Here is a 15,670-nt window from a genome sequence, read left to right as displayed (position 1 = left end):
TTGAGAGAGGCTGGCGGTTGCACTAACAGTTTCTCTCCTCCCTAGACCATAATGCAGATGATACCTTTTGCGCGCCAACACCCTCGAGGCTTCGTCCCTATATTATTCATCCCCATGAGGCTCAATGAATTGCACGTATAATGAAAGCGCCACTCTCCATAGTGATTTGATGTTGGGTCTTGTTTCTTTCGTCCTTTCAAGCCACCGTCCATTCTGATTCAACCTCCACTCCTTCCAGCCCGACGAGAAGAATAGAAGAAGATACCAATGCCCTGGTACGCGAGTCCAGTCATCACGCGGTCCATTTCACACAACTCGAGGCATACTCCCTCCCCGCGGTCATTAATAACAGCCAACATGTCTTCACGGCCCTACTCCAGCGATTCATCCCGTCCTCCCTGGCTCACCTCCCTCCTCAACGACCACTCCCCAGCCCCAAGAATTTACAGCCGGACCCCAACTTCTCAGGTCTCTCCACCAACCCCCCAGGATCCCCGCCGCATCTTCATACTTGGAGTCGGAAACATCGGCCGCCTCTACGCCGCCCATCTCGTCCGCCACCATCCCAAGCCCCCGCCCATCACCCTCGTCCTCCACCGCCCAGACCTCCTCGCCCACTGGACTACCAACCCCGGCATTGAAATCACTCGCAATGGAGGCACCGTCGTGGAGAGGACGCACGAGGGCTTAGACGTCGAGTACTGGACCGACGATCCCCCCACCGACCAGGGCTCCGCGAGGGAAATCGGCCCCATCAAAAACCTCATCATCGCCACCAAGGCCAGTCCCGCCCTCCACGAGGCAGACCGCCTGAGGCGCTACCTCGACGCCTCCAGCACCGTCGCCTTTGCCCAGAACGGCATGTCCAAGCTGTGGCCGCCCCACGGCCCGGCGTACACGGCGCACCGCTGGCCAGACGGCGACGCCCCCAGCTTCGCCGCCTGCATCACCACCCACGGCGTCACCTCGCTGGGGCCCTTCCGCAGCGTGCTCACGGCCCCGGCGGATTCCAAGGTCGGCCTCGTGCTGCCCAGCCCGGCCTCCCCGCTGGGCGGTGAGTATCTCCTCGAGACAGTTGCGACGGCACCGGGGCTCAATTCGCGGCGCGTGTCACAGGCGGACCTGTGGGTGCTGCAGCTGGAGAAGCTGGTTATTAACTTGGTCATCAACCCCATGACCGCTATACTGCGGTGTAAGAACGGAGTGCTCTTCGGCGAGGAGTCCGGCGTATTAGTCGAAGCTATGGACCGGCTGTTACAGGAGACGAGCAAGGTCTACCAGGCACTTATAAATCACCCAAGCACAGCCGACATCCTCGTCAACTCTAGCGCAACAGGCACGACTCCCAGGGACGAGAGCTTGGAGGCCACGCGCAAGCGACTGACGGACCGCTTCGCCGTGGCGCCTCTCAGAGAAATGTTATGGAGGGTCGGGTACCAGGTGGGAGAGAACACCAGTTCCATGTTGCAGGATGTCAACGCAGGCAAGAAGACGGAGATACGAGATTTCAACGGCTGGATCGTCGACATGGCTCGCTTCCTTGGCCAAGACCTGGATGTATCCGGCCACCAGGCGCTGATCGACATTGTCGAGAGCGGAAGGACCCTGGACCGGGCCGAGCTTGGCAAGGCTATATCAGGATAGGTGATGCATACCACTCCGTAGATATACGTACCCGAATAGGCACAAGCCCGAGATGAACAACTAAATGTGCACTTTCAATTTCCGGTGTTATAGGCCTCGAACATCTCTCATGTGAATGCTACATACTCTTGTGGTTGGTAATTACGCAGTGGCAACCCTAGTCCGACGTCGCAATGCCGGATACAACCCTATAATAGTACTTCTGATATAGAATTCTCTCGCGCCGAACGGTTGAAATGAATAACCGTTCAAGCGAATAACAGCTGCGAATATTGTCGGTGGGACATCCCATGTTGGGCAACCCACCGCAGTCACCGTGACAACCACGGCCGCTTTGGAGAAATCCTGGATGTGTCACTGGGATACTTCCTTGCCTGATATTGGAAGTGTATTCTCTGATATATGGTATGTGCCTCGGTCCAAACAAGTTACCGGCCATAAATCTGGGATCTACTATGTACTTCGTAACGAGACAGACCCGGCCCATGGCCAGGCGCGCCTGGCAACGGCCTAAAAGCGCCTTGCTCAGGCTAGGATCCCTTGACCTCGTATCAAAGAGCCATGGTTAAAATGACTCGGCATTGCTATCCACCCAGCCCCCAAGATAGTGACATTCTCAGTCCGATTCGACATCCGATACCGCTGCCAGGTTCCTTTCCTAGGCCAGTACTACCCGCCAGATTAATCCACGTCGTATCCCCTTTCCGCCCGTCGTTCCCGTTTTATCTTTTCCAAATCCATCGTCCTGTTCCCAGTGCCATTGTCGTAAATTTCAAGAATTAGTAGCCGCAAATAAGCGTCGTTGGGTCCTCCACGAAAAGCGAACCCCCCCCCCCCCCCCCCCTCCTCTCCCCTTTTCTACCGCCCAAAGAGGTAGATAAAGATATTAATATTTGCATCCCGAAAGGACGGTATTGTCGTAATTATATCATCCAGCCGTGCAACCTAGTAGTCGCGTTGGATATGGTACTCGTATCGTCTTCGCGTGAGCGCGCCTTCCATCTAGGCTCTTCTTTTTGTTCTTCGAAATCCAAACTCCCGTATGCTCGTCATATCATCGTCGTCAAATCATCGTGTGGGCTATCAACGCGAAGAGGGGGGCAGGTCACAATACGCCTCCTCATCTTCGCACTCGTCTGGCTAGCTGGACACCCACTCCATCAACTAAGATGTTGCGGGTACAGTTCACCACTTGGTTGCGCATTAGATACATCAGGGGGCGATGAAGTCCCTCCGAAATCAACTGGGCCGCCTCCCCACAGCTGATCAGCCCTCTCCCGGCAAGCAGCTGGAGTAAACCCTGCGCCAAGCTTGCTGGAGACGATGCGCCACTTCTCGTTATCGTAGTCGTCCAAGGCGGTGCGGAGCTTTCGGTCCTGGTACATGATCAGTTTTCAACTCCCATTTACCACGTCTGTTGGAACTTGGACAACACAACGCTGGCAGCTGTTTCCAAGGGACCACATCCCACTTATGGGTTTGGGCTTACCATGTCCTCGTTCCATTGCTTTGTTTTAGCTTTCAACCTGGTGCAGTATCGCACCTGCAGCGTCCCTGATGACCGGCCGGGGAAGAAGTCGGCGATTTGCTTCCAGGTCAGGTTCTTCTGCTCCTTCAGCTCGATGAGCAGCTGGTCATCCTCCGTCGTGAACTTCAGCTTCGGTCCCTTCGGGCGCTGGGCCGGCTCGGGCATCCCCTCCTGTCCTACTACACTTGGCGCACCTCCACCCTCCTCCCGGCGCAGCAGGTTTGCTGAGGGCTCCGAGTCCGGGAGCCGATGATGATGATGGGCAGGGGGCGGCTGTGGAACGGAAGGTGTCGTTGCTGTCGCTGATTGTGCGTACCCCGCTCCCAGGTGAACACTATGCATGCCCGCAAGCTGCGGATGCTCGAGATGGGGCATGGCATGGACGGGCATGTCGAGGTCTTCTGTGCGCAGTCTCTTGGTGCCTCTAGGACCGTGGTGGCCGTGGGTCTGCGTCGGGGTCGCCATCGGCTGGTAAATCGGAGTCATGACGGAGCTTGTAGGGTCGAACTGAGGCGTCCCTATACGCTGATGACCCATGTGCGATGTATCCAGAAGTATATGATGGGGAGGGTGCTGTGGAGGCTGGTGCTGCGGCATCACCGGAGTACGATCTGGGGTAAGGCCATGGTGCGCATCGTGGCCCGCTTCGTGGATCACACCAGGGGGCGGAGGCGGTCCCGGTTGCTGCATAGAATGTCTGTACGGCCGCTGGTGTGGGTAGTGCGACTGACTAGAGGGGTTGTAGCCTTGGTGGCTCTGGCTTTGACTCTGGTTCTGGCTCTGTTGGGCTAGCTGGCCCCCGTTGTCGTGATATTCCACATGGTGGTGAGGCCCGTCTTGGGAGTAGTCGCCCGCCAGCCTGCCGTCGACACATGGGACCTGCCCGAGCTCGCCGCTCTGGCCGGTCACTGAATCGTGGGGAGTAATGGTCTGGCTTATGGGAGCCACTATGGGCCGCGAGCAAAGAGTATGTTGGCAAGTTGAGCGGGCAGCTTCAGCGGCTTTAATCGCGGGACTAGGTTCGATACTGCGCAAGTTTGGCACCCAGCCTATAAGTGGCCACTGTTATAGCCTGCCAGGTATCCACGCCCTTTCATCCGACTGTGAGGAAGGTCGTGTCTTGGCTAGCCACGCACCTCAGGGTTGGGGTTTTGGTGTCCAGAGTTGGAGAAGCCCGTGACGCACTCTTCGCCTCGGTGATCACGATTGATATTGATCGGTGTGTTGATGAAGGAGAAGATTTTTGGGCCGATGGTAAAGCGAGAATAGTTTTCCGAATACACAGAGGCCCAGACCAACCAAAGACACTGCCCTTGGAAGGTATCTTTGCCGGTTGTTTCAAGTTCAAGCCTCAGACGTGGGCCCAAGCATTTCTCTGCGGAGTTCCGGTTTGATTGTAAACGAGTGACGGGGAGCAGGCGCTTCATCAACTCCTCGGATGTGACAGATGTTGCATTATCACAGCAACTGTGTGTTAAGTAAAAACAAAGAAACGAGGGGAAGCAAGAGGATGTTGGCCTACGCCAGGAGCCCAACATATGCAGAGCTTTCTCTCTTATTAAAGCAGATCCATCAAACCCTTTGAACTGGGACCCTGTCCTGTTCCTGGACTTGCCTGCGGACCACGGCTACCCTTCTTGGATGGCGCCAAAGCCAGCATTACGAAGGCAATTATGCATCCGGCCCTACGTTGCCCAATTTAGAAACAGAGGTATGACGCCGGTGCTGCCAAAGACCCTGAACCTAATCCCATGAGGCTTGAGGCAAGATGCAACTGGGGTCCCCTGGGGCGACACCCACGCCCAAAGGTCGAGAGCGGCAAGCAGCATGTCCAAGTATCCCAGCATGGCTTCTATTACAGCATGGCCCGCCGAGACCTTTTTGCTACGAGGCTTCGAAGCTCAGAGAAAATCCAGAAGAATGTGTTGGACTCGGACGCCACAGATAGCACAAAGATGAAACAAGAGCTAATACAAAAGCGATTGGTGAACTCCTGCTTGACTTCCAGAGGAAAGCAGATCAGTGAACCATTGGGCCCGCGTAATAATTCTCGGAGCAGACTCCGCAGAGCCTTGGGCCGACCCACACTAATATTAGTTTACGCTTCATCTCACCCAGAATGTCGAGGCAGATGGCATCTTGGACACGCGGGCGGGTGAGGGGCAGCTAGCTGTAGGGATTTCCTTGCCATTATTATTGGACTTCGCCGGGGACAAAGCCCAAAATACACCAGCAAAGAGAACCATCCTCACGGGATTAAGGAGATGAATTCCCCATTGAGAAGAGCGAAGACAGCTGTGAGATGAACCCCGTCACGTCTCGGTCGTGACCGTTGACACTTGACAAGGCGACAAGGGTCATGGTTGTAAAATCAACGGTACATACATGCATGGAGGAGAGGCGAAAAGCGGTGTTTGCAGCCCAACTTTGCAGGACCCACGTCATTAATACTATGTATGGCCGCCGGTCTCTGGATCGACAACAGGCCAGCAACGGTTTGGGGCCCTCGGAGGGGCCAACGAGAGGGGCGACGGGTGAAGCTTGACAAGGTTGGGAGACACTCTGCCTAGAGAGCAGGGGATTGCTGGGGCGGAAGATGTGAGAGGAGATCGCCTTGACCTGCCGCCTCCGTCGGGTCGGTGAGGAAAGACTAGGTATCAAGAGCCAATAGCACAATCCACAAGTGACCCTAGCTAGTCGAGTCGAGGCAGAAGACGCAAGCCAGGGGAGGATTTTGAAGCCCAGCCCAAACAAAGACACTATTATCCATTGAGAATCCTGGGCAGCTGGGGCCCCTCGAACGTGATTTGGGGTCGGGAAAATAATAACAAGAGTGAAGCTGGGGCGGTGCAATTGTGATGCTGGGCCGTGACGCGCAGGGTTCTACGGAGTAGGCATGGGGCATTAGTGGATCTGCTGGGGGTGCTCCGCGTCCAAGGCCGCTTGAAGCGTTGAAGCGTTGAAGGTCCCTCGCAACGTCGCAGTGGTCCAGCAGAGGATGTTGTGAGATGGCATGAATTGGCAAATGCCAACACGAAAACCGCCAAACCCTGACCCTGCGACCCGGGACGAATTGAGCCACAGCCCGAACAAAATTGGCCAAGCAAGTCATCGTTGTGTTCAGCTAGCACCGTGTTGCCGTTCGACCGAGAAGCTCGGAGCATGACGATGACTTCACTCGTCGAAAGTGCCGGTGGAAGACGCAGGGAAGATTTTGCCACTGATCTACTCCGTAGTGAGTTTGTCAAAAGAACGATGTGATGGTGGGAGGGGGCCGCATGAGGAGATGCAGGGCGCAATTCTATCGCTGGTCGCATGATTTGTACGGACACGCATCGTCATATTGCTGGGTCGAGGACTCGAAACACCCAGGACGACGGATGGCAGAGAGTAGAGGTCATTTTTCGATGACGCGATTCGGACTCGAAGCGAAGACTCGAGAGAGTTGTTTCCCATGTCCAATCTCCAAAGGGAATTTGATCGTGCTGAGGGAAGCCGTACAGTCATTATGAAACAGGAAGGACGCAGCTTCCTGCCTTAGGTCACAAGTCCAGGTTCCAAACGGAAGGCTATCACGACCTGTGCCTGGCCGTTCCTTCCAACGATCGCCCTCTCCTTTGACTCTATCTCACAGAATCCAGTGCGTCCGTATCTTTCCTGTGCCTCATACTCGTATCTTGATCAAAGACTGGCCTGTGTACTCCGTACCATGCGTGCTCCGCCCCAGCTGACCAGGTGCTGACTGGATCCCCATGCATGCAGGACCGTTTTCAGCTGCTGCATGCGAATACTCCCGCCACGCTCATCATCGGCCATCCTTCCGTGGGATTGACCCGGGCAACTGGTTAGTCCTCGTACTCGCAGTAGCAAAAAAAATGATGAGACTAAAACAAAAATACAAATGGAACACAGACATCATACAATATGCACATATCATACACATAGACATATATAAGAATATGCATACGAAGTATGTATATCGCGAAAATATGTATACGATATAGCCGCTTCCCGGGAGGTTTGTAAGATTGGGCTTGGGACGTGACACTTTACTTGTACACAAGTTGTCTGTGCGGTCCGCCGGTCCCCTGCTCTGCAGCTTGCAGTACCGCATATTAGTGGTACTTCCGGATACTACTCGGTACTATCACTCCAGCACGTACTTATGTATGTCTCAGACGGACGGGATGTTGTGCATGAGCGCTGCAGACCGACCCTCACACCGGTCACCGGCCGACTCCTCTCCCTTGTCCCAGGCCAAAGAAGCTCTGTATTATCGTGACCCGGCAAAGCACATGTTTACATCCCCAATTCCCAAATTCATCAAGCTGGAAATGATATTTGCCTAATGACGAGTTCTCGCCCTCTTGGCCTCTTCTGCTCGGTGCAATATTACCTGCACCACCCACATCCCTGCAATCCCTGTTCACAACTATGAACGCATTAAATCGCATTAATAACCCCAATTTCGACCGCATCTGCTTCGTACTCCGTACCCTTTCTAGCTACCTTCTCGAACACCAACCACTGCCTTGTATGAAAGATCCTTCCTGTCCCTTTTTATCGCATGGCCGGCGCAATCTCTCTGACAGCACAGCACGCCATGGCCAGCGCAGGCCTCCGCCAGCAGCTGCATCATTGTCGGCGACGTTCCCATTCTCGAGCATTGGACACCAATCTCCTCCTTGCAACAGTCACGCAGCACATAATAGCATCTTCACAGAAAGTGGCAGCCGTTACATGTAATGCATCGCTTTCTCTCATTCTAATTCAGGGCCTCCTCGGCCCGTACACATGTACAGTGGTACTACCATCAATATTCTCCTTTTTGACATGTGATGAATACAGAGCTCATATTTCCGCCCGCAAAATGTAAACAAACGCCTGCCTCCGATCATATTATGAAGGAAAAACCCCCCGGACCTGGCTTCCAGCTCCCCCGCTCCCCAGTCTCGTGGCCCACATCCCACGGAATCGTACATGCCACTATTCCTTTTCCCTCTTCATGCAAAATTGTCTTGCCGGTCAACCCAAATGTCCTCGAGCTCAGCGAAGCTGTGGAAGTGCACAGGTCTGTGCTGGTCACTGTAGAACGGCTGCGGCGTGTCGAGTTTGACATGTACCGACTTCTTCTCCATGCCCGCAAAAGCGCTGCCCATGAAGCTGTAGTTCCACTTGTCGTCATCAGGGACAAGGAAGAAGCCCTTGAATCGAGGGCTGAGGAGCAGCTTGCGCTTCTCGCCCATGGTCGTGGTGAAGCCCTGAGGCTGGTCGCTCTGGATGTCCTTATTCTCAGCTCCCCATCCGTAACCCTGGGGCGTGAGACCCCAAGCCGACAGGGACACGCTTCCAGGCGTAAAAGCAACGGAAACCGTGACTGTGTTGGTCTTGTCCCACTCCTTGTGAGCATCGAGCAGCCGTGCGTGCTCCGTCACATCAGCCGCCGACATGTATGGTAGCTCGTTGCCCGAAACTGTGTGAATGATGCCCAGCGGCTCCATACCTTCCAGAAACTCGCTCTGGGGTAGCTGCTGGGGTAGCTGCACGTTCCGAAGGCCACCAATCTGAGGAATCATAACAATGCACTTGACCTCCTTGACCTCCTTATTGTCGGGGGGAGACGAGCCGTACAGGTAACCGGCGATCTGCACTCGGAGATCGGCAATGGTAATGAACCTCTTAAGGATGTTGTTGGGCATGACATAGGTAATGTCATCCACCTCATTGTCAACCGAAGACACATAGATATTCTTCGCCCTAGTCCGCAAGTTCGATGTTGCGATAGCCCTCGTCCGCCACTCTGTCTTGGAGGCAAAGGTCTGCTGCTCAAACTGCGAGGTAGTTGTGACGATAATATCCTCGCCATGCACGTTCTGTGTCTTGGTCGTGACAGCAGTCAATTGCTGCTGTTCTTGCTGCTGCTTCTCAATCTCGGCCGCCTGTTGTCTCTGCATCGACGGCGCAGAAATCTCCATACCCAGGATGATATCGCGGACCTCGCTGCTCGTCAGACTGGACACGTTGACATTATTCTTCTTGCCGTAGTCGTTGAGAATGAGATCACGCAGTTGCGTCTCGACCTTGATCCAGTCCTCGTCAGACAAGGATGGCCAGATGTGATGTTCATGGGTAATGACTGTTTTGTCGGGGCGCAAAATCAGCTTCGTCTTATCCGGATTGACGTGGAGCGCACGCAGAATGAGAACAAGTCGAGAGAAGGCCGTGTACGAAGAGATGCTCTTGAGCCATTCATCATACAGGTTGAATAGCACCATCTGAGGCTCCGTTGCACGCAGAATCATGTCTCCGAGCTTCTCAACCTTCATAGCCGCCTGGAACGGAAGCTGCAGCTCGGATGCCCTGATGGTAATATTAGGGAAGTCAAGCAAGTGGACTTCCAAGGGGTCCAACAATCCCTTCCGAGTCACAATAAGCTGCTTCGGCTGTTCCTCCACGGGCAGTGAACGGATCAGCGCAGCAACTTCTTCGGCAGTCTTCCATTTCGCCAACTGACCAAGACGCTTTTGTCCGGCCCACACGCTAGTGTGGATAATCTTCAGGAACAGCTGGCCGGTGCGGGGGTTGAAAATGAAGATGGCACCGTTGATAGGCTTCGTGGTCAGATTGCCTTCGAACGTCTTATGGATGGTGACACGATAAACATTGGTATCATCAATGAACAGCTGCGTCTGCTGGCTGAAGAGCTCCGAGTAGTTTTGTGAGTTTAGGAACTCTTGATTGCTCTCGGACGCGTAAAGCTGCAGACCCTTTCGGATACGCTCACGCAAGACGTAGAGCGCTGGATTGGCCTTCATGATCTTTGCCATGGCCTGCTGAATCAGAGGCTTGAGGCCAGGGAAGTACATGCCGTACGCCGAGTACAAGTTGTAGGCAAGGTCAATGCCAATCATGAGACCAGTAGCCGAAGGATAAATGCTCGCGCTGTCTGTTGTGTAGTCGAGATATTTCGCACGAGTGTAGCGCTCGATGTCGTGCGAGTCGTAGTCGCCGTATCTCAGTTGAACGTCGAGCCAGAACTTGTTGGTAGTTGTAGGCTCAATCACATCCTTGGTGTCGTGCAGCAGAGACGGCCGAGTGACATTCCACTTGTGGCTCGCGAAGAGCAAGATGTCGGCGCAAGAACTATTCATCTTGTACGACTTTCGAGGGTGGATAGTCTCCTTCTGCACCGTCTCAATCCCCAGAGACTCCAGTTCTTGGTCAAAGACCTGGCAGAGATCCATGACGACCGACTCATGAATCTTCTGCCATAAATGAGCTCGGAAGATCTGGATGAGGGAAATTTTTAATGTCGGAATCTTGCCGTGCAAGAAAATGCCAGTCAAATCAAGCTGGACTTGGAAACCAACGTAGACATTAGCTCTGTTAATGGTTGGCGACCACCAAAGAGTGAAGCGACGGTTCGGAATTTGGTTCAAACCCGACCTTTGAGCGTTCGTCAACTTCTTGAATTTCATCGATTCCTCAAATCCGCTGGCCTTTTCCCAAAAGAGACCTTCCCAAGATGGGAATCCTGTTGCTTTAAAAAGCGTGTGTTCCAGAATTGTTTCGACGTTGCCCAGGGCCTGGATGACATCGGTGCGGTAGGCGTTAAGGTTCCATAGTTTGCCATCGTGCCTTTGGCTGGTCCACCAGAAAGGATTATTCTTCATGAGCTGGTAAATTTTGAACTCTGCCCGAGCACGGAAGCCCTTGTCAAAGCTGAGGGTGCTGCGATCCTTCTGGAACAACGTGTTAATTCGGGGAAGGCCACGGTCCCAGCTATCCTCAAGATCCTCCAGAGTGAGACGTCGGTTCTGCTGGTTGGCTTCCAGGCGTTTCTGTGAGTATTCAGTCCACACACGCTGGGAATCGATGAATTCGGCTTCCCAAGGGATAATATAGCGGAAGATGTTTGGAATCAATGTCTCCTCGTCATGGGTCATACCAGCCCTGTAGTGTGTGACGCCTGTATCAGTCTGCTTTGACCAGCGCTTGTCGCTAGCGGGGATCAAGATGTGCGAGCCTGAAATCATTCCCAGGCCGCCAAGCTCCTTGGGGGTGTAAAACACAGCAGGTGGGAATCTTGACGGCATCTTCGAGTTCAATCCTATCTTAACTCGGGTCTGAATCTTTGTCTCACACTTGACGATGGTATCCAACAGATCAACAGTCGATACTGCGGCCTCACGGTAGTATGTGAAGAGAGCAATCAACGCTGTGTTCCACTTGTTCGCAATCTTGGTGAACGTGGTGGACCCCGACGACATGAGAATTTGCCGAATGCGATTGTTGAACTTTTGGATATCATCCTCAGTGACCTGCAGGAAGGCATGTGCAGTTCTCTCCTTAGTGGTATTGTCGACAAGAGACCAAACGCTGTCCTTGACCGAGAACTCTTCATTCTGGTTACGTATCTTGGGCAAGATCCGCACCTCAAACCCACACATGGAGAAGAGCAAGTTTGGGTTGTCGCGACTATAGACACTGACGAAGCTTTCGTCCCACTCAATGGTTGTCACTGATCGGGGGAGGCGGTTCTTGAGGTCCCAGAACACTGCACGACCAAGGTTGACATCATGTCTCATCAGTCGCATCCGAGAGTCTCGCGGCCAGCACTTCTTGCTCTTGTAGCCAATAACATTCTCGAAGTTGGGGTCTGGTTGTTCAGTTAAGAACCGCTGAATAAGGTCCCTGGACTCCTCTGCAGTGAAACGAAGGAACACCCAAATCTTGTCAATGTAGCGAGTGTACAGGCGGATCGGATGTCTGGTTTCTGTCTCGCGGTCCCGGAATTGGAGGAAATCGTTGGGGCTCTGTGGTGGTCCAGCAATCTCGCTTGCACGTTGAGGGCCGAGCAACAGGAGATCCAGGACAAGACCGTAGAACTGGAACACAAATGCAGAGAATTGCAAGCCACGGATCATTCCATAGCTATTGACATGGTTCATGTCCTTGTACGTGAGCTGGACGTTATTCTTGGCGGTGATGTAGTCGGCAAGATTGTGGTCCATGATCAGTCTCAAAAGAGAGTTGAGAAGCGTCAACTCGATCTTCTCGTAGACCTTGGAAAGCTCCGTCTCAATCATAACGTTGCACTCGCCCTCTTCAGTGACCCACACGCGATCCAGGTTGTTGATGCCCTGAGCCCACTTGTAAACCAGGAGGGGCGGGACTTCAGAGTCTGAAGGCTTGATCCACGCAGGGAACAGATGCCTCTGGTCAGCCTGGTACCATAGATACTGGTCTAAGTAGGCGTCGCTAATCTTCTCGATGGGCTCGATATCGTACACAGGATTGATGGTGCTGTAATTGTCATTCATGTCGATGTTGACCTCCTTAAAAGCTCGCTGGGTCAGCAAGAACCGCTTGATTCGCTCAAGCGTAGTTCCAGGACTATCGTAAGCTTGTTCAATCAGAGCCAGCTCCTCACGCTGGCTCTGATTAAGACGACCCTTGACAGAGTAGGCCTCTCTTAGCCGCTCAAGAGCCAGAATGAGAATCTTTGTATCATGCTTGTATGAAACGCTTGGGAAAGGAATCGGTGAGAACTTCCGCGACTCCAGCCAGTGAACAGTCGTTGTGTAAATGGCCACAGCTTCCTCTGATGAAACATAGGGTCCATCCTTCATGTGATTATGCTGGCGTTCCTGCTCAGCCTTCAGCCATAGACGGGTCAGCCGACCGACGTTCTTCTTGGCAACAGTCTTATCCACGGTAGCACCACGACGGATACGCTCTCGGTTGTAGTGAGCGACGGAAATCCACCAGTCAGCCTTCGACTTGACATAACGGAGGATGATGTTCTCGATTGGGGCAGGCAACCCGGGAACTTTCCAGGGGATGTTGCTCTTCCAGCACCGCCATGCTTCGGACAGATGCTGAAGCACAGTGTTGACCTTGTTTTGCTTAATGCCCTCGGGCATCATGTCCATGAGATCCGCCATGACAGAAGCGCGAAGTTCAAGGTCGAAGTGGGACTCAACACGCTGCTTGGTCACGGTTTTAGCTACACCCTTGCTGTGTCGTCCCTCAAATTGACGAGAGAGAAGATTTCCTAGCCATCTCTCAAGAAGAGGGATGATTCCTCTCATGAAAAATAGCCAAACCCTCCATGCAGGCGCCCAGAAACCACAACCCGGGCCTTTGCCTACAGGACCAGAGTTGAAGCGATAATAGATCAGATGCTTCAAGTCCTTGCAAGTCCGGATCTGGTGCATGAGCTTGTACTTGTATCGGTACATGCCCGTGAGCTGACCAACGTGGTTGAAGGCATACAGAATGCCATCAGCAAGCTGGAAAGCGTCGATGTTGCCCAGTCGGTACTGAACCTGGGCATCGACAATCAGCTTCGTCAGTCTTAGAATCTCACGCATCAGGTGAAAGGCGTTTCCGAATCTCGACTTCTTTCGCTCCTTGGTTGTGAGGGTCTTGACCGGCTTCAAGTTAAAGTTGTAGTCCAGGTGAAGATAAGTCAGGTTTTTGCGGTGAATGAGGAGGTTGAGCATGTTGAAACCTTGTCGGCATACTTGCAGACCAGCCTCAACCCAGTCTATCGTGGTTTGCTGGAAGAACTTGGTCTGCTTGAGTGACCTGAGAAGATTCTGGTTGTTCTGCGCCTTGGGCTTCTTCTTGTGGAGCTCGTTCAGAACGTAGTTCTTCAATAACTTCTGGTACGACACGCGGACCTTGACAGGTGGCCGATCGGAAGGTGGGTGCTCTAGGTACCACTGCTTTATCAATGCGACATCCTGCGCCCGGACCATACGACCTGAACGTCGGTCGAATGGGTACGGTGCCCACCAGAGCTCGATCGCCGAGGATGTATCTTCATTTTCCAGATCCTCGTCGGCGAGAAACGGCTCTACTCCAGGCGGAAGCTGGAAGGCCTCATCTTCGGGTTCCTCGTTGCTACCCGACCCGAACAACTCATCCTCGTTGGAGATGTCGACATTCTTCGAAGCCACAGTTCGAGAAGAAATCGGGTTGATTCGGCGGTCAAAGTGAAAGGTTGGGAGATCGGGATCATCCGCACGGTTGAAGACAACCTGCGGGTACGAGTACCACGTAAGATGTACACTCCTCGGCAAGGAGTTATATAGATATGGGAACGCCACCCTAAACTCTGTCCGGATCGGGTTGCGGAAGATGATTCGATCAATAGCGTTGAACTCGCCGAAATCCTCGTCGTTGGGGTTGATATCCTTATATAAAGGCTCAAAGCGCGGCCCACCCGGTAGAGCCACATTGAGGGCCTTGGCTGTCAGGAAGCTCTTGAGATCGAAGAGATAGAAGTAATTCGGGTCGACGACATCCGAAATCAAAGGCCGACTGAGACGGAACAGAGTGGCCATCTGAGGTAAGGTGAGATTCCATGACTTGTAACTCGGTCCGTTGACGTGGGGCGTATCCAAGAGGGGCCTATGGTCGTAGAACCATTCATATACCGCCTCGTCTTCCTCCTCGTTCAACTCCATCTGAATAGGTTCCAGAGGCTCAACGTCCTCTATGTTCTCCGACCATGATAGGGGGGGTTCTTCGTCGTCGAACGGGGGAAAGCGCATGCGCTTGAAGAGTCTTCGATCGGATTTCTCTTTGCGCATAAATGTCCACATCATCGCCCACTGGGCAAAGAAGACCGGTTCGATGACGCGAGGAATCTCGTTGACAAGAGTCAGGCACCCGTTGACGTGGTAGAGCACCTTGACCTCTCGTGCTGACTCCCATGGCATGGGCATGTTTTCCAGAAGTTTCATGACCGCATGAGGCATGAACTTCAGCGCGCCCAGATAACTCCTCTTGTCGTTGGTGTACTTCTTCTGGGACACATCACCGATATCTTTGACGATCTTGCGCAGATGCTCAGGAGGCATGTCAGCCTTCTGTGTCTGAACGAAGCCACCTTTGCGCTTCTCTCCAAATCGGTTGCGCTGGTTTCGAAGCCATTCCTTCTTTTTCTGCGCAAACTTGGCGATTTGAGGATCGGTCGGGGGTCGGTAGCCAGGCGGTGGTGGTGCAGGAGGAGCCGGCGTCGAGGGAGGCGGAGGCAATGAGGATGATGGGGGGGGAGGTGGAGGAGCGCCCCAGCCGGGCGGCGGGGGAGGTGGCGGTTGCGCCATTCTGGCTTCACGGCGCGCTCAGATTCGATGTCGTGAAGATGCTGATGGCGGGCTCAACGCCGTCGCGCGCCAGTTCGGACGCGCTGTCAGCCCAGAACACGGTTCTGCGATGTCGAATAGCTTCCGCACGGTCCGTCGCAATGTCCCAGAGATGGGTTAATATGGCAGCCTCGCAAACACGTGCTGCGACGACCCGAGGAGATGGTGGTGCAGAAATTCTGGTTGCGGTAGCTCGTCACCTTCTTCCGCGTCACGACAATTTTCTGGTAGATGATGCAGGGAGAGCCAACCAAAAAAGGGACTAGTGCATCACGTGATTCGTTTCATTGCCACCGTGAGTCTACCAAGGTATTGTGCTGGTCGATGGTGCGTGCACTAA

General features: G+C 53.7%; 3 protein-coding genes across 3 annotated transcripts; 1 reads left to right on the top strand and 2 right to left on the bottom strand.

Moving 5' to 3' along the window:
• Positions 1 to 357: 357 nt before the first annotated feature.
• Positions 358 to 1,644, top strand: PAN5 (ketopantoate reductase PanE/ApbA C terminal-domain-containing protein; the record flags this gene model as incomplete). Its single annotated transcript, XM_083197348.1, has 1 exon — positions 358 to 1,644. The coding sequence occupies one exon, from the start codon at positions 358 to 360 to the stop codon at positions 1,642 to 1,644; it is 1,287 nt and encodes a 428-aa protein (XP_083046816.1).
• A 1,471-nt stretch (positions 1,645 to 3,115) lies between these two features.
• Positions 3,116 to 3,709, bottom strand: ACO1O0_007981 (SANT/Myb-like DNA-binding domain-containing protein; the record flags this gene model as incomplete). Its single annotated transcript, XM_083197347.1, has 1 exon — positions 3,116 to 3,709. One exon carries the CDS (start codon positions 3,707 to 3,709, stop codon positions 3,116 to 3,118), a length of 594 nt encoding a protein of 197 aa, XP_083046815.1.
• Positions 3,710 to 8,175: 4,466 nt separating this feature from the next.
• PRP8 (U4/U6-U5 snRNP complex subunit PRP8) lies at positions 8,176 to 15,291 on the bottom strand (the record flags this gene model as incomplete). The annotated part of the gene is made up of 1 exon (XM_083197346.1): positions 8,176 to 15,291. One exon carries the CDS (start codon positions 15,289 to 15,291, stop codon positions 8,176 to 8,178), a length of 7,116 nt encoding a protein of 2,371 aa, XP_083046814.1.
• Positions 15,292 to 15,670: the final 379 nt, after the last annotated feature.

The sequence above is a fragment of the Amphichorda felina genome (genome assembly GCF_050947745.1).
Source record: "Amphichorda felina strain 45539 chromosome Unknown scaffold_8, whole genome shotgun sequence".
NCBI lineage: Eukaryota > Fungi > Ascomycota > Sordariomycetes > Hypocreales > Bionectriaceae > Amphichorda > Amphichorda felina.
This window is presented reverse-complemented; position numbering and strand designations above follow the sequence as displayed.